At 37.0% G+C, this 19,743-nt stretch overlaps 1 protein-coding gene across 1 annotated transcript in view; it reads left to right on the top strand.

Annotated features, from left to right (window-relative positions):
• The window catches only part of FBN2 (fibrillin 2), a 260,207-nt gene that overhangs the window by 61,475 nt on the left and 178,989 nt on the right, over positions 1-19,743 (top strand). The window contains exon 6 of the mRNA XM_043586875.1: positions 10,422-10,619. Within this exon, the coding sequence (XP_043442810.1) occupies positions 10,422-10,619 (198 nt within the window). The remainder of the gene's footprint in view (positions 1-10,421; positions 10,620-19,743) is intronic.

Below are 19,743 nucleotides of genomic sequence, written 5' to 3'. Positions count from 1 at the left end.
ATTGAAATTAACTAATACCTATTCCTGTTACCCTGAGACATTTTTCATGTTTACATCTCCAAGTCCTGAGTGAAGATCTTAGGAATAATTCATTTCCAAGTCTTCATTATGGCAAATACCACCCCCCCCATTCCCCCAATTCTTGACATTATTTCAGGCTGTTATTAAGTTGTATCTTATGACTCTTATTTGAAGAATCCTTTCTCAAAAATTATAAATTCATAACCTGTAAATGTTGTTTTGCTGTATTTTTAATTACCTATATTATATCACATAGGATAAAAATAATGCCACACTAATTCATCTTCTTTGTAGGCAATCTGTGGTTTTTTATTTTTTGGGTTTTTTTTTCCTCTCTAGAAACAGAAAAATAGTTTTTCCTTTTAATCTGAGGTTCAGAGATATACAGAGATCGCAGGAAGCTCTTCTTTGGAGTATGTCTCTTGCTTTTCATTATTCTTGTCTAGGACACCATGAGCCCTTTTACCCAGAAGGTGAAAACTACTGTTTATTTAAGCTTAGGAAAGTTTTTCCTACTATTTCTTTAGTCTGTTTATTTTTTTAATTTTATTTTGAATTCATATTATTCATATTCTCATTTCTAGTCTCTGTGAAGTCTAATCTTTTACTTAGGATATTAATTTTTTAGAGATTTTGTGGTCTTGTAAGCTATTTCTTCCATCTGATCTTCTAGACAACTAATTTAGCTGGAAGCAGCGACTGCTGGGTTTTCTGTTCCTTCTGTTGAGTCTGGATGTTGAAAGGGTTTTACCTTCATGAGCCAAAGAAACACTTCAGTCTTTCCATTTGTATTTGTGTATCCGCAAGGTAAGTTCCCACACTACCCATTCTGGTCAGGCTTCATGGGCTTATTGGCAATTACAGACTTGGCAGCTGTGTAAGGTATGTTCATTTTTATTTTACTGAGCTGGTATGAGAGTCCTGTAACCTTCCTGCCGAGTGTCCCTGGGGTATCCTTTTGTTCCTGAGCCTTTCCTGGTGCTTATGTATGAGGAACAGGTATAAAGCTCCAAGCAGAGAACCAAGAATGACCGGTTTCTCCAGTGCAGACCACCAGCCATGATGGACCACCACTACCTGCAGAGATCTGTTGACTACCTGCTGTTGTTTAGGAAGCAAGTCACAGAGGCGGGGCCTCCTCCTTTGCAAGTCTAATGGATCTGTGGACAGAAGCCCTTATGATCAGTGGTCTTCTATGCTCTTCAACATTTCCCTCAAACTCCCAAGTAATTAAAACCCCAGTAGTGAATCACATGACATTCACTTTCTCCTCAGGAGGTTTCCTCACCTCTCTAACACCTAACGTTGTGACACTAGAAGTTGTTGATCAGGACAGAATCACAGAGCAGGTTGTGCATCCTTTTTCCTGGGATGAGTGTGATTTATCAGGTGTGACTGTATGTATGGTTCCTTACAAATATCTCAGGAAGAAATGATATAAGCAGAAATTTCAGTAAGAAAATAGTAGCTTGACTCCACATTAGTGTATAAAGGCTATCATCAAATTGTGCTTAACATTTTATTCACTGCCACTGTGATTGAGCTTGGTGACATCATTGTGTTTGGATCAGGCGATATATCAGCATTGGTTCCCACTGATTTTGTATCTGACTTTAATGATAATGGATAAATGTTTTGGGAGCATGTACCATTTTTCCCTGGAATCATTCCTGCCTAATGAACTGTACTAGGTGTTTTTCTTAGACATCATAAAATTTGGTACTTTGTTGATCTGTCTGGCCTGTGATCCATCTTTTGTGTTAATCATTTATGTCTCTGGCCTCTTCATTACTTATGACAAATTTTTTCTGTTTCTTTAAGTTTCTTTTTCAAAAGTGACAATATCCTTCTGCTTAAATGATCTTTTTAGTTTTTAGTCTTAAGCATTTTTTTTTGTTATGCATGAAGTAAATTAATTGGTTTTGCTCTCGGGACAGTGCCCTTTCAGTTCATAGGCCGTGAATTTTAGGACCACATCGTTGATGGCCTTCAACCTTATGAAATGTGACATCAAAGATAGCAATTTTGTTTGCACCATTGGCCAGCACCTAATTATCTTTCCTGCCTCTTCATTCTTGCAGAGCTCTTTGATGTTGGTGGTAGTCCTGTGTTTTGAAAGACTGTGGAGATTGGTGAAAGGGGCCCTTCTTTACTGAGTCTATGTTCCACTGAGATTTTCAATAATGGTATTACGTTAGAAACAAAATGCAGTACAGCTGTGGTAAAGTAATTACTCATTTATTTGCAGAAGTAAAAGCCTTTAATGTTTCTCTCAATGTACAGAGAAAGAATTTCTCCTTAAGTGAACATGGCTGGGAGATTCATCTTTGGGAGAAACCGGAAGCAAAGCAAGATTAGGCGTGTGGAATATTTGGGAGGTGGGAGATCATACCTGGGGGAGGCAGGAGGCATTTGGGGGATTGCAACAGTAGTCATCAATATGGTGAAGGGCTTTGGTCTGCTAAGAGAGGGCAAAGCTACCATAAGCTGTGGGTGCGATGACCTGTGTCTTGGGTTTGATGAACACGATGTGGATGGCACAGGGCTTTGGAGGGAGGTGAGCCTTTAAGTTCAGTCTCGGTTTCACTTTTCTAATTTTTCATTCTCCATGTGGATCTTAATCTCTGACTTTGAATTTTTCCTCTGCCATAATGGCAAAAATACTTTCTTAGCAGTTCAGAATTGAAAGAGGTAACTTATAGAATGGGTTTTATAATATGAAGTGCCTGCTACAGAGTTAACTTCCTTCCATTTGTTGCCAAAAAATTGGAACAATCGGTTCATAATTCAAGAACAACAAGATACCATATTTCTCCCTTTAAATAAGTAAAAATCACACCAGTCACCTCTACTCTGTGTTGGAGAGGGTGTGAGAATGAGTCTGTCTTCAGAGAGCAGTTCTGAGTATGTTTGGTGTTTTTCAAACTGGACCCTTGACCCAGCATTTCTAGTGCTAGGACTTTACCTTACAGAGACCCAACCATGTAGTCGGTAAACATGTGGAAGATTACCCATGCAGTATTGGGTGCACTGATCAATTGTGGCAACATACATTTCCATCACAAGGCAGGTGGTCAGGGTTGCCAGGGAGGGATGTTTCAGTGCCCTCACTGGTGACTCAGTGTATGAAAAGGACTCAGTTTATTTTGGTCTTAAAACCTCAGGTTTGCTTTACATAAATATACTTTTAAAAGCCTGATTATTCCTTGAGCTCAAAAAATATATTTTTTAATTGTGGTGAAATACAGGTAACATGAAATTTACCATCATAAGCATTTTTTAAGACTGTAGTTCAGTGTTCTTAGTATCTTCACATTGTTATACAACAGTGGTGATCATTGTCCATCCATTGAATTCTTTACATTTTGTAAACCTGAAACTCCATTCCTAATCAACTCCATACTCCCTTCTCCCCCTAGCCCTTGACAACCACTATTCTATTTTCTGCCCCTATAAATGTGATCATTATAGGTACCTCATGTAAGTGAAATCACAAAACAGTTTTCCTTTTGTCACTGGCTTATTTCACTCAGAATAATGCCCTCAGGGTTCATGTGTCCTGTAGAATGTGTCAGAATTTCCTACCTTTTTAGGTCTGAAGAGTATTCTATTGGATGTATTTTGTTTGTTCAGTCATCTGTCAATGTACACTTGGGTTGCATCCACCTCTTGGCTTTTGTGAATGATGCTGCTGTGAACCTGCATGCATAGATACTTCTTCACATCCCCGCTTTTAGCTCCTTAGGGTATATCCCTTGAACTTCTAAATCCAACTTATAAGTATCTATAATCTATTAATAAATCAAGCGGGTTTTAGTAGTCACTTTAAAAGGCCTTTAAACAATATTTGGTTCCAATTTAATACATAGTTAATGAAACACCTCCATATCTGTTAAATTGCTTTTTTTATATTAAATGCATATAATTTTTAAGCACTTCAATTGTGCAACTTAAAAACCCTTGTAAACACTCAAGTAACTCTTATAAAGCTAATTAAAAAGTAAATGTAAATACTCAAACTTATAAATAGAAATTTATAATATATGACATAAATTTGTAATATGAATATGTTAATATATAAATATATATTATATAAATATAAATTTATAAGTTCACTTAAGTTCACTTAAATGGTCCAATCCTGTATATAAGCGTAGGTACATTTTAAGTTTAAAAAACTATCATTTTAGGGGCCTTTGGATGGCTCATTTGGTTAAGCGTCCAACTTCGGCCCAGGTCATGATCTCACGGTTTGTGAGTTTGAGCCCCACATCAGGCTCTGTGCTCACAGCTCAGAGCCTGGAACCTGCTTTGGATTTTGTGTCTCCCTCTCTCTCTGTCCCTCCCCGACCCACGCTCTGTGTCTCTCTGTCTCATAAATAAACATTTAAAAATTTTAAAAACCTATAATTCTAAGTAAGTCACTTCATTACTTTGTGGTTACAAGGCAGTCTGATGGACAGGGACAAAAGCTGTTAAACATTACAGGTACATAATTTTTGCATGGATTCCATAAAGCAAAAATAGTAATTTAGTGGCTTTGATTTTCTTAAACATTTCTGTACTGAATTCTAAAATTTTCTGAGGCAGATGGATGCTTTTCTATCCAGGAAGACTATTATCGTTTCAGTTGCTTGAGTGTTTTTAACTCTGAATATTTGATGAGCATGAAATCCGGATCTGTAAACATTCAGGGCAGACTTTGTTGAAACTAAGGAAACTTCTATCATCCCTTATAAATTTCGGGGTTCCCTTCCCTGCTCCAGTGATGTCTATAATCAAAGGTTTTAGCTGGTGCAGTGACAAGGTTCTCAATTAAAACCATGATAGAATGCACTAAAAAATGTTATTTGTCAGAAACTCCATTACTGAAAGGAGACCATCCCAAAGCCAGGATCGTTAGACTAATTACGCACAGTTCACGCTTCTTAGTTATATTCCTTCGTGTCTGTAGCTTCCACACAGTGTGATCACTTGACTACACATTGCATTTCTTTGGTTCCTGAGAATGGAAATGCCTTCTTGCCTAACTCGAAATAATGTGCGTCTTGATGGAAACTCCCACATATTTTCATGTGCTTTCTAGGATCAGGCAGTTCTTTGTATACTAAAGTGGGAATGGATGGAATTCTGGACATCTTATGGCATTGTTGGACTAGTGGTTACAGTAGATGGCCTCTAAAGGGGCCATCGATTACACAACTCCAGGGGATGACATTTGCATTACAGTATGTGTGGTATCTTCCCTAAATTATACAGTGTGTAGTTTACTGCATCCTCGTGGCAGTTAAGTGAATGATACTATAGTCACACAGGCAGCTGATGTCTTGCTGTCACTGTTTTCCCTTCATGTGAAGCCTCATGGAGACACCTAGTCCATTGATCTTCCCGCTTTCTCCCACTTCTTAATTTATTAGTTTAATTTATTAGTTTATTAATTTATTAGTCCTCCTTTTCCCCATTTCCTGTTTCATCCAGCACAGATCTCATGGTTTATTATTGTAAAATACGTGTAATGATACCTTCAACTCTTTGGCAATTCTGATTTTTTTTTCATCTGACAGACAAAACCCTACCCCTTATAAACCCCGCTCCTGAGTGAGTCCCCAGAGAGGCAGATTTATCCTTATATCAGGACATCCTGTTCGTCTGCCCTAGGGAAACCCTGGTACCTTGGCTGTCACCTGGGAGCCCGCCGGGTTCTCACATCAGCTCCCTGTCCTGCTGGGTGCACTGCCATCTCGGCCCCAAATAACTGAGTCCCAGCTGACCCCACCACCTGTTTCAAAACGAAAATAGAAGGTGTGGGAAAGGACATTGTTTCACTTTCCTTGACTCTAAATACACCTACATCTCTGTACATCCTGCCCTTCTTTCTCAGACTGCAAGAAAAAGTGCTTTCCTTCTCCTAAGGATAACCCCTTCGCACATTCTAGTTTCACCACCAGGCTGACTCCTCAGGGATCTTATACTAGAAATTAGTATTCTCTTCGCTAATCATGAGCCTTCCCTTTCAACTCGGTCATTCCCAACAGCTTTCAGAAATGTTTATCTCTTCCATAAAACAAAACAAAAATGTAAAATAAAAAATAAGCAAAAAAACTAAATGACAACAACAAAAAATATTATCCCCTCAATCCCAGATCCTTCCCCACACCTGTTTCTTTCTGTCTTTACCTTCTGGAGACCTCTTCAAAGGTTGTCTGTTTGTACAGCAGTAATGCTCTATTTGGTTATCTAACACTGGTTAGCATCTTAAAAAGACTTGTGAAATTATATTACAATTCCCAAATATATTCAATTGTATTTCAAGTAGAATGGCAACAGAGGCTATAATAAAAAAGATAGAAGATAGAAAATATTAGCAAGGATGTGGAGGAATTGGAACCCTCATTCATTGCTAATAGAAATATAAAATGGTGGATCTATTTTGAAAAACAGTTTGGCAGTTTCTTAAGAAGTTAAATATAAGTTCACCATACAACCCAGCAGACAACTGATTGGTTAGCAGATGCGGTGTGGAAAGCTATTCAGCAGTAAAAAAGGATCAAAACACTAGGACCCTACTATCTCACAGATGTCCCTCTAGAACATTATGCTAAGTGAAAGAAGCCAGGCAGAGAAGACCACATATTCTATGATTCCACTTACATGAATTGTACAGAAAAGCCAAATTTATAGTGACAGAAAGGTTAGTGGTCGACTGAAGCTGGAAATGGGCATAAGGAACCTTTTGGGGCAATGCAAGTGTTCCAAAATTAGATTGTACTGATGGCTGCACAATTCAATTAATTCACTAATAGTTATTGAATTGTACATTTAAGATAGATGAATTTATGTCCCGTGCATGAAACCTTAACGATGTTGTTTGGAAAAAAAAAAAAAAAGGCAGGGAGCAGCCAATTTTTGATGAGGTTTCTCTTTGCACCAGTTGCTTAATGGGAATAAAAATGAAACTGTAAGAAAACAAGTTAAGATGCTACATTGAACTTAGATATCAACAAATCAAAATAACAGTATTTGTGTTTCACAGGCTACTTTTTAAAAACATGTTCTTGGTCATATGGTAATAAGGAAAATACCTGCTTCTAAACCACTGGTCCCAGCACACCTAAAGTGCTAAGCAGTTCTTTCCTTTTAATCTTTGCTAATGCACTGTGAGGATGTCCTTGACTATGAATGGGTGGTGTGGTATACAATAATAGTTAGCCCCTGCTGAAAACTTGATGACAAAAATGCACGATCCTTTTCTACAGTACCAAATTGTTTTAGGGCTCTTTGACTGTAATTAAAATGGTAGCCAAGTTTGGGACAGAGTGTTTTACTTAATCTGAGCAAGAAATCTAAATCCACTTTCAAGAGCTGATACTTGTTCATATTTTACAAGTTAGTAATTCTTGAATACTAACTTGTAATACTAGTATATTCTTGAATGACATGGTAATTTTAAATTTTACTTTTTTAATGTTCATTTTTTATTTTGAGAGAGAGAGAGAGAAGGGGAGTGGCAGAGACAGAGAGAATCCCAAGCAGGCTCTGCATTTTTAGCGCAGAGCCCAATGTGGGGCTAGATCTCACAAACTGTGAGATCATGACCTGAGCCTATATCAAGAGTCGGACCCTCAACTGACTGAGCCACCCAGGTGTCCCAGTAATTTAAATTTTTAAACTAATCAGTTGCCAACCAGAAAGCAAAATGTAGTCCTATAAGAAAATAGTTCTGCACAGTTTGTAAGGTGGCAAATACAGGGTAGACAAACGAAATAAGTAATGGTAGGCTCTTTTTCCAGGAGGGGAGGGGGTTGGCTTCATTAGAGCCTTCAACAGGAAAGGTCAGTTCAGAGAATAAACAGCTCTCCTTGTCCAGACAATCTTCTTCTCCAAAGAGACCAGACTGAGAGGACATCATTTTAAGAAGGTGTTGAAGTTAGAAGTTAGAAGAAGGAATGGATTTCCAGACAACACGGCTTACTTAAGGATAGGATTATGCTGGGGCGCCTGGGTGGCGCAGTCGGTTAAGCGTCCGACTTCAGCCAGGTCACGATCTCGCGGTCCGTGAGTTCGAGCCCCGCGTCGGGCTCTGGGCTGATGGCTCGGAGCCTGGAGCCTGTTTCCGATTCTGTGTCTCCCTCTCTCTCTGCCCCTCCCCCGTTCATGCTCTGTCTCTCTCTGTCCCCAAAATAAATAAACGTTGAAAAAAAAATTAAAAAAAAAAAAAGGATAGGATTATGAGAGAAGGTATGCAGGCTTCTCTCTGGGAATCCTAAAAGTATACAGAATGGGAACGTAAGGTGTGTGAGCAAGAATCCACAGAAAAATAAGAGTTCTAGATCTTTTGTGAAAAACAGACTTATCCCCACTGGTTCAGAACTTGATTTAATTTACTGAGTCTAGTATTTAATTTAAAATGGCAAAATAATGTGTTATGTGAAGGACAGTAGATAGGTTTCAGAAATTTACAACCTGGCAATTTGTGGTGTGGGAAGCATGCTTGTTTATAAGGTTGACATATCCACACGTATACTGCATTTGCAGCCAGCACATCTGTTGTTCTTATGTAAGGGATTAAAATGAGCTATTTTTGTTGAAGTTCAGCTGCAGAGTAACAGAGTGTTAATCCAGCTTGGTAAAGAAGTTACCTATTTTAGATTTTTTCTTCATACTAAACTTTAAAAATATGCTTTTCCTCTCTAGGAGAAAGCCTTAGTCTTTGTTAAAAAAATGGAAAGTTTATGTGGTTTTAAGTTGTGTTTGTCATACGATAGCATTCAGATGATATCACAGTTTTTCTAGCTTAGCATTTTGAGTGTGAAGTCATATCCAAGTTTGCTTTTTTCCAGTACATTTTTCATAAAAATCTTACCAATATTATTGACTCTTCTTCCTTTGAATGTGAGATTGTTTTGTTCTTGGAAATCTGAAGTAAACTTGTTCTGGCTTTCCCCTTCACATGGAATTATGTCATTTGCACGAGGGCTTATCAGGAAATCCTGACTATCATCTTACATTCCCAAGAGTTAATCAACTGTATTCATACAGTCTCCGTGAAAGGGGGTGGGGGGGAGCCTCTTTCACATATTTCTGTTGTAGTTTTATAACAAATGTGAATTGTTTCATTAGTCAGTCTTCAGGAAACTCACTTTTCTCTGATTTCCTGTGTCTCTCAAAAGAGCAACAGCAGCTCTCAAATGAAAAACTGTTTGGTTAATGATTCAGTTCTGCTTAAAAGAGTAAATACTGGTCATCTAAAAGGTTCCTTGAGGTGAGTTATAGGAGAAAGCAAGATAGAGTTAGAATGCCTAGCTTTCAAGTTGCCTATAATCTGGATCAGTCTTTCTTAAACTTGAAGTTATGTATGAATCTTCTGAGTGTTTGTGGAAATGTAGATTCTCGTTCAGTGAATGGAGGCTGAGGCCTGAGTCCACATGTCTGGTCACCTCCCAGGTAGTGTATATGTTTCTGATCCATGGTCTACACCTTGAGATGCAACAGTCCCCATGGATCGTCCTTACTATGCATAGAGGTCTGTCTGTAGATGATCTGTGGCATGCATTTGCTAATGTTTTTATCATTATCATAGCAGATCAACAATGGTGCAGCCATCTTGTAGAGAACAGAGGTTGTATATACTACTAACTTATCTAGAAAGAATCCTGACTATGGGCCTTGTTAGTACAGTCTTTTCAGGTGAACTCAGCTGAACTCGTAGAAGTAAACAGGCTGACATGAAAACAGAAATCAGATTGTTAGAACTTAATGTTTATAGACATGCCAGAGTGTTTAAATATATCTGTGAGACGCAAGGATATGTCATTATTGGTTCTCTTCTAATATTCTGACCTCGTGTCCACCCCGTCAGGAAAGAAAATCTTTGCTAGGTAAAGAGGAGTCATTAAAGCAGGTGCTATCAGTGTGGAGGTGAGGAATGTCAGTGAGTGGAGAGTATCAGGAGAGGGGGTGGCTGGATCTTGGTGTCCTAGAGAAGGACACACTTCACTCCCCCACTGCCATGTAGCACGGCAGGCCTAGCGTGGCCAGATCTTCCAACTTTTCAAGAAAAGCCAGAAATAGAAATTTCATGTGAATTTCCCAATTTAAAAATGTTGGCTAGTAATTTAAATTCTTTCAGAGCATTATGCAGGCCAAGAAAACACATCTGTGGCCCAGACACAGCCCTTGAGTTACCCATTTACAGTGTCTAGTGTAAAATACATTGAAGTCTCCTAATGCACTCCTCATGAGCGAAAAATTAGGAATTTTTCAAAATGAAACTTTCCAGCCTTTTGTCTTTAGACACTTGAGTCAGAAGTAATAGCCTCTGTTTTATGTGTTTGGAGCTACTGGTGTAAGACTGGCGTATGGTCATAAAACCTGTCTTTCCATCTTCTTTCACATTCCAGATTACAGGACAGGCCCTTGTTTCACTCAGGTCAACAACCAGATGTGCCAAGGGCAGCTGACAGGCATTGTCTGCACTAAGACTCTGTGCTGTGCCACCATTGGACGGGCCTGGGGCCACCCCTGTGAGATGTGTCCTGCCCAGCCTCAGCCCTGCCGACGGGGCTTTATCCCCAACATCCGGACCGGAGCTTGCCAAGGTGAGTTTGCACAGACTTCCTACGTGTGGGTCTCCTTTCACTGCACTCCGACGATCCATCTGCCACCAATACCTAATGCCATTCAACCTCCCACCATTCCCGAGAAGGGCCTCATCAGCAAGCCTGACTAGAGATGACTTTTTGTTAGCCACCTAATGGATAATTATTTTTCAGCTCTTGACATAAATGGAGAAGAGATAGTAGGAAAAATTGGGGAAAATAAAAAAATAGATTAAAATATCTCATATAATCAGAGAAACCACTCCTATATCTTCATCCAGGCAGCACTACACGCTCCTTACCACAACCCCTGAAAGATACATGCGTAAATACCCTGGACAAACAGTCTTTCTCTATCTTGTATTCTCCTTCAAGATATTGGAATCTGGTTTTAGGTAACAGGGAGAAGAGAATGCCCTGACATTGTTATTAATAGAATCTTTAGGGGCAAAGTGTGAACTCTGTAGGTGAATGCAGTTAAGAGTTTATAATTCAAGGGGCGCCTGGGTGGCTCAGTAGGTTGAGCATCCGACTTCGGCTCAGGTCATGATCTCGTGGTTTGTGAGTTCGAGCCCTGCATCAGGCTCTGTGCTGACAGCTCAGAGCCTGGAGCCTGCTCCGGATTCTGTGTTCCCCCACCACCTCTCTCTGCCCCACCCCTGCTTGTGCTCTCTATCTCTCTGTCTTTCAAAAATAAATAAACATAAAAAAAATTTTAAGAGTTTGTAATTTAAGTGGTTGCAATCTGGTCTCCAGGCAATCTTCCCAACCACATCTTGGTGAATATTTTATATGTTAGGGTTAGATTGGGGCCCCGAGCATGCTACAACAGTAGACTCCAATCCAAGTAGCCAAACATTATGTTTGTACTGGATAATTATTTTAATTTTCAGCGGCCACAATTCTTACCCTTTTTTTTTTTGCCACTTCTCTGATATCATATGTATATTAAACCCATTTTTAGAGTTTGGAAATAGCTCTGTAATGAGTTCTCAAGTGGCAGAAGGATCACAGAAAAATGGAAAATGACTTTTATTCAGAGAAATATTACTCATATTTGAGACATGAGGAGCTGGGTTTATTTGTTATAATGAAATCATATACAAAGTTAGATTCCTGAAGTCTTTCAAACTGATGTTAGTAACCAGCGTCACAGGCCAGATGTCATGTACCCAATGTCTGTAAAATGACATATTGTGGAAAACCAGTCCAGTATCTCCAAACTCAAGTGAGATTTGTAGTTTGGGAAGCTTGCATATACCTTCAATTCACTGAATAATAACCATTTAGGTGCTCTGCATAATTTGCTATAAATAATTTGCTGACAGTGGCTTCTAAAGATTTTGGTTAGTTTTGTAGTTTTATAAAAGTTAAAAACTTTTTAGTTTATAAATGTTAAAAACTGGTCTCTTTCAAAATTCTTCCAATCACAGCTCTAGCGGTTCCCACGGAATGAACTGGCAATTTAGTAGATTAGCAACTTTTCATCGAATTGCATATAAAAGCAATGTCAGCTGTTAGTGTTTTGTCTCTTTATACTTATCACAGGTCATCTCTAATATGGAAACTGTGGAAACGTCACTTTTAATCCCTTGTTTTGTGTGGATAATAAAATTCTGTATCTTTGGTATGACTACCCGTTTGATTTTATGGAGTTTCTGATAAAGCAACAATATTTTCTATAGAAGACATACTATATACTATATAGTATTTATCATACTATATAGCTTTCCTAGATAAGATATAAATTAGCCTGAAATTTATATAGGTTCGTATTAAAGAGAAAATACTATGTAGATCTACTAGATTAATACCGACTAGATTTACTAAGGTAATAGCTTTTGCTTTTTCTATAGCACATTTTACTCTCTGATATACTTGCTTGTTTATTGTCTTTATTGCTTTTACTCTCCCCCAGCTAGAGTGTAAGATCCATTAGGTCATAAATCTGTTTTATTCATTAATGTCTCTGAGGCATCTGGAAGAGTACCTAACATGTGGTAGATACTCAATGACTATCTTTGGAATTAATAACTGGGATTAAGATTAACATACTTGCAAAAACCATATTTCATAAAAATAGTCCAGGTTGGGAAAAAGCTCTTAACCTCAACCAAAACATCCCAAATCACTCACTGTCCTCATCTTCTATATCTGTACTTAGGCTTTTATTTTTTTTTACCTATGTATTTTGTCAGAGAGGCCTAGTTTTTCTGAACACAATTACTAAAATGTGTCATCTGATCTCAGATTTCCAAAATATCCTTCGGGATTTAGTTATGTCTGAAAGCTTATTTATTTGATTTTGTTTATGCAGTGAAGATAAAGTTTTCAGTTTCATTTGCCTAAAAATATAATGGGTAAGTACAGCAACCAGAGGAAAATGAAACTTGCCACATGGTTAAAATATCTGGAAAAGCAAGTTTAAAAAGTTCTGCTTTATTTCAAACTCATGGCATAGTCACAAGGTTCTCAATTAAATACTGATCCTCAATTCAGGCTATTTTAAGACTGCATCTTACTGTGATTTCATTTTCCCTTTAAATTCCTAGACTGTTTCTCAGATACATTGCCAGGTTGATTTGGAAGATACATGGCATGAAAAAAATAATGTGATAAAACATGATATGTATGTGTCATACTTTTTAAAATAATAGCTCTCTTTTTGATAGGATAATTGAAAATTTTTGTAGAGTTAAAAATAAATTTCAGATGCATAGATGTTGACTGCAAATAGGTTAATATTGGTTCTAAAATGTGGATCATATTAACCAGAAAAGGACATTTCTAAAGTTCTAAACATAATATTATTCTGTAGTTGATGCAGTTAGTGAATTGCCTTTCTTTGGCTTCAGAAGACATGGGATATGATCTGATAATAAATATGATCTTATAATAAACAAAATAACTGTTTAGATGTAGATTTCCACAAAATGTATATGGGTTCCTTTTAAAAGAAAATACTCTACCGATCTACTAGATTAATATTGACTAGATTTACTAGGGTAATACTTTTTGTTATTCTGTAACACGTATCACTTTCTCATATACTTGCTTATTTATTGTCTTTATTGCCTTTACTGCTCCCCAGCGAGAGTGTAAGATCTGTTAGGTTATAGATCTGTTTTTATGATGATACTTAAATAAAGTTGGTAATTAAATCAAAATTAAGATGATACTTAAAGACAATTAAGGTATGAAGAGACCAGTACGTTTTTTTTCCCCCCCACATCTTTAACTGTTGCCATGATGTCTTTGTGGACTTAAGTAAACACTGTCAGAGAGGTTCACATTCCTAGGGTGCTTGGTGTTCAATCATAACGATCTGTGCCTTTGCAGGTTAAGAGCCAGTTGTGTTCTCCCTTTACTCCCAAGTCTTGTACTTTTTTCATTTTATTAATATCCAATCAAAGTTAATATGGGCCTTAATGTTTAAGCTATCATAAGAACAAGTGAATTAGTTTAAAAAGTGACATTAAGCCCTTTTCCAAGAATATATACAAATTTTAAATATACCAGAAACTGCCACATGTATCTGTTGTATTATTTTCTTATGGTTTCTTATTGTCTTTGAATCTTTAGAGTCTTTTTGAATCTACTCGAATTAAAGGGATATTTTATTGAATATTAGTACTTGATTTTGAATCTTTTAGATTTTCTTTTTTTTAATTTTTTTTCAACGTTTATTTATTTTTGGGACAGAGAGAGACAGAGCATGAACGGGGGAGGGGCAGAGAGACGGGGAGACACAGAATCGGAAACAGACTCCAGGCTCCGAGCCATCAGCCCAGAGCCTGACGCGGGGCTCGAACTCATGGACCGCGAGATCGTGACCTGGCTGAAGTCGGACGCTTAACCGACTGTGCCACCCAGGCGCCCCTTGAATCTTTTAGATTTTCAAATGAACAGGGTGCATTTATAATTTTAAAAACTATATTAAAATTTGCATAGCTGCTAATTTGTTATTTGATTTTTTAGGAATTAGCCTTTTAAATATTCCATCCATTTCCCAAACTGAAAATACAGCAGGAGAAATCTCCTCCTCAAATTCTGTCTTTTGCTATGTCCTGGTAACAGGTAATAGTAACAGACTGACATTGAGCCTCTGTTCTGTTCCATGCAACATGAGAGGTGTGCGAAATCAGACATACACGATGGAGTCGGGACCTAGCTAGCACACAGGACAAGGACTTGAATAAATAAACGGCAGTACAGACCCTAAATCAGTCCATGCAGAACAAATGCTGGTGTGTGTTCTTTTCAAATGGTGTCAGTGTTCAGAAATACCTCATTCCTTTACTCAGGATGCACGTGAAAAATGTAGAAAAATTGAACTTCACTTGAACCCAAGCAGGCCTGGGTAATCCTTCAGTCATAGTTTGAGAAGAAGGTACCCACAGTAAAAAGTTATTTCTAGGCCTTCTAGATAGCACAACCTAGAGAGAGATTTGGTTCATTTGATTAGTATGAACTGTTAAAGACAAATTTATCTGGGCTGTCTACATTGAACTATTTAACCAGACCATTATAAAATTTAACTTTTGTTCAAACTGTGAAGACAAGCCATTCCTATACAATCCAGAAAATTTACTTAAGCCTAATTAATTGTAGAAACTTTTTTTTAAATGTATGGATGGTATTTGTGTGTGTTGTGTATTATATCTTAATGAAAGAGAACGTTACCTGAAAGATACATTGTACACAGTGAACCCTCAATGAGTTAAGCACAGGGCTATTCCCATATACTTCTAAACATACTTTTACAAACATGTATCTTAATGAAAGAAGATGTTACTTGAATGACGGTTTACAGACAGTGTAGTTTCTTTATTTCTTTTTTTTTTAATGTTTATTTTTGAGAAAGAGACAGTGTAAGTGGTGGAGGGGCAGAGAGAGAGAGAGAGAGAGAGAGAGACAGAATCCAAAGCAGGCTCCAGGCTCTTAGCCATCAGCACAGAACCCGACACAGGGCTCAAATTCATGAACTGTGAGATCATGACCTGAGCTGAAGTCAGACACTTAACCAACTGAGCCATCCAGGCACTCCTAGACAATATAGATTCAATGAGATAAGCATTCAGCTATTCCCATGTGATTTTACACATATGTTTGCAAACACTCATATCTTAATGACAGATGATGTTGCTTGAAAGGCAAATTACACACAATGTAGTTTCATTAAGAACAAGTCCATTGCCATACACTTTTTTTTAAGCTTGTATTTAAATTCCAGTTAGTTAACATACAGCATCATAGTAGTTTCAGGTGTGATTCAGCCCTTCTATATAGCACCCGGTGCTTATCGTAACTCTTACTTAAAAAAGATAACAGAATATTCTCCTTCTAACTCAAAAACTAACAAGAAAATCAATAATAGAAAACAAGGTCTTCTGAAATAAAATTCTGCTACCCCCAGTTGAAAGCAGCGATGAACACATAGGTAGCTGTCGGGAAGTCATTGAGACAGGGAGAGTCTTCTGAGCATTTACCGCATCAGCATTCTTAAAGGCTCTTCAGAGGTTGGGGATGTCCTGTTGGAGAAGTGGACACTGTGTGAGTGAGAGAGCTCCTGCGGACCCTCAGAGTATTGAAAGGGATAGCGGAAGGAGAGTCTTTGAAGGCAAGCCTTCTCTAGTACCTTCTACCCAGCCTTCCAGCCCAGGAGTGGTCCCTGCGGAGGAGGAGAACGAAAAGGAAGGAAAGAGAGGAAGTGGGAACCACCATTGAGCATCTCAGAGAGTCTATGTGTGAAAGAGCAGGTCGGGGCGGGGGGGCACACCCCCACCTAAAAGTTGAAAAATTAATACCAGGACAAAGAAAAAAGTGGGAGAGAGTTTGGTGAGCAGATATCAGGAAATAGTTCCTACAGAACTGTCTTTCACACCAACTCATTTCTTTTTGGGCTCTCCCCATTATTGTTTCAATAGGAAATGGCCCCATTGAAAGATGAGTACCTACATGTAAAACCTGAAAAAGAAAAGAAAAGAAAAGAAAAGAAAAAACATAAGGAAACATAGGTGAACATGCTTCAAAGAAGAATTATCCAAATAAACACAAGATTTATATCCTTCTTTCTTAGCCTAAAGAAATGGAAAACAATATGGGCCTTCTTTTAAAAGTTGCTTGAAGTAGAGTTATAAGAGTTCAGTAAAGACAACCAGAGTTAAAAAGTGGGTTGATAGTACTCAAAAAAGAAGCAGAAGAGGGATTTGAAACTTTGCCTAACAGAAGGAAATGCATACATATATGTATATGTGTGTATATATATTTCTACACACACACATACACACACACACACACATACATAAAACTGAAAAAAATCCGTGACAAATGTTAAGATTAAGGAAATCACAAATCATAATGTCAGAGAACAGTAAATAAGCAATGATTATAATGAATCTGATACTCAGTGAAGTCAGACTAAAAGCTGAGGAAAGGAACTGAAAAAGAGATAAAACAAGAATTTTCTAAAATGGATAAGGTTATCAGTTTGTAGACTGGAAGACAGAAACCCTCAATAAAAATAGGAGATAAATGGAACACCTTGGCCTAATAAGAAAGAATAAGCAAGTATTTTTTTAAAGGAAGTACCCAAACTGGTCTCCGACTTCTCTAGAGCAACTCATAGACCAGAAAACAGTGTGGCAGTGTCTGCAGACTTGTGAGGGGATGACCTCTGTTGATTTGATTTATATTTAAATGAAATTACTTGACTGTTTCTGTGGAGTGTAATGGGGGACCAGAATGGAAGCAAAACAAACAAACAAACAAAAGAAAAACAACAGTGTGAAAGTTGCTGCAGTGGTGATGAAGGGCGAGACCAGAATAGAGGCATAGGGAAGACTGGACGCATATTTGGGAAGGAAACACTTGATACTGATGGAATCAAGTAAGATCAGTGGGAGGGAGATGGTGAGTCTGTCTCCTGCATCTGACTTTGACACCGGGATAAAGGATGATGACGTTTGTTGATTTGAGAACGATTCAGACAGAGAAGCATGCTGTGTTCTTCTCATTCCAAGTTCAGAGTCCTACAGGGAATAACCTAACTAATATTTGCTTGTTGGGATGATCACTTATTGAACATTTGAACTTTTGTGAATACGTGATTAGTTATTCTGGCCGATTCACACTGTGTTGAGTGATTGCCATAATGCTCCATATTTGTCATATTCCAGGTACAGACAAAGCTATTCTCCAATTGTTGTTCTTAATGGCTGGCATTCATTTTTTTAGAAATACTAGTAATGTGTGAATATCTATGGAGTATAGGGATGAAAACTTAAATTTAAAAAATGGATCTCATTTGGTGACAAAGTTAGAAAAACATGTGCTATTAAATATATAGTAATAGGAATTGGTCCTTAGTTCCCACAGACATAAATTAAATTTTTTATATACCTGTACCAGTGCATGCATTTTTCCATATTTTAATGTGAACTAAAAATAATACACCATCTAATACTTACATAATAAAATCAGTTTAATCTTTTAGGGCAAGTTTATTTAAAGAAGTTAGAGAATAAATGAGTTCATAAAATAGAATTACTATTACCTTGTTATATTATTTATAACTTTAATAGGCATACACTGAAGGGATTATATAAGGTTTTTTAAGTTTCAAAAGTTTTATCTAAATTCTAAACCTGAAACTAATATTACACTGTATGTTAACTAATTGGAATTTAAATTAAAACTTGAGTAAAAAATTAATTTTATTCTATGAAATCCTTACATGTTATTTGAAATTGTTCAACATTTAAGGAGTCAGTTTGTGCTTGAACAGAAAGAAAGAGCACATCTTTGAAATAGCGACAGAGGAAAACTAATCAGACATTAGTAGTTGCATATGCTAGCACTTTGAAGATGTAGAAAGAACATTTTGCATAGTTTGAAGATCTGAGGCCTGCTTTTTTGTTTCTATAGAGAGAAAATACTTGTGTATACTTCTAGGTTCAAGTTGATTATTTCTACAAGATTGCTTCAAAGTTACCTTTTTCATTTTAGTAATTAACTTTATCTAAAAGAAATTAATGCTGTATGGCTGCGTTGTCTAGGATACTTCAAAAACAAAGGTTTCATTTTTCCTTCTAGGAAAATACTTTTTAGGCAATTACAAAATAAACCCCGTAACATTGGTTTGCTTTTTCCTTTGAAAAATTACTGAATCTCCTAAATATGTAGTCAAAGATTTTATGAATACTATTAAGGGATTTATAGGTTTGGCCTCGTTTTTCAACTTATATCATGATATTCTTTCTCTGGTTTTATCTGCCAGGAAAAGAGGTTTCTAAGGATGTTTTATACCCCACTGTAATGAGGGTGGAAATGTAGTACATTTTAAAAGTAATGTGGTTTGAAATGTTCTGAATTAAACAGTTCAGTATATAAATTTCTTGTTCTATATTCCATTTTAGTTGTTTTCTGTTTGGATCAGATATCCTTTAATAGGAAAACAAAATCTATTTTAATTTCAATATAAAAAACTTAGGACTTGTAAGTTTTTATAGACAGATAAAGTGAGGAAGAAATCATAAAGATGCTAAGCTCTTTTGTAGGCTTAAATTCTCTAATTTAGATACTCTAAGATATACCAAACTTGAGGACTTAGCAAAAACTAATAGGGCGAATCAATGTATACTGACTTACAGTTGTAGCCACAAAATATTTTTTTTTTCCGATGCAAAAGCAAAAGAGCCTTTATTCGAGCTAGCTCGAGCTCAATCCCCTACCTGCACCGAGGCAGCGGTGAGATACCGGGGAGAGAGATCCACAAAATATTTTTAATGAAAGTAAAGCAAGATTCAGAAGTGTGACCTTATTCTTGTTATATGAACAGACTGATGCTCTATGTTTGTGAATAAAAGTCTCAAAGAACAGACCGCTGATGTATATCAGTGGTATCTCTTTAACTTTCTATTTTTCTGTCACTTTAAGGTTATTACAATGAACTTATAGTATTTTTTAATTAAAGATATATTAATAAATATGTTATCCTATAGATTTTAATAGGTAGCGTAAATTTGTATAAGCTTATGTTTTTATATACAATTTTATATATTTTTAATATATTTAATATATTTTCTTTCTCATAACCCTGTGCTGAATTAGAAATTATTACCTT

Source organism: Prionailurus bengalensis, chromosome A1 (assembly GCF_016509475.1).
Source record: "Prionailurus bengalensis isolate Pbe53 chromosome A1, Fcat_Pben_1.1_paternal_pri, whole genome shotgun sequence".
NCBI classification, from domain to species: Eukaryota; Metazoa; Chordata; class Mammalia; order Carnivora; family Felidae; genus Prionailurus; species Prionailurus bengalensis.
Note: the sequence above shows the minus strand (reverse complement) of the source record. Positions and strands in the feature narration are given on the sequence as shown.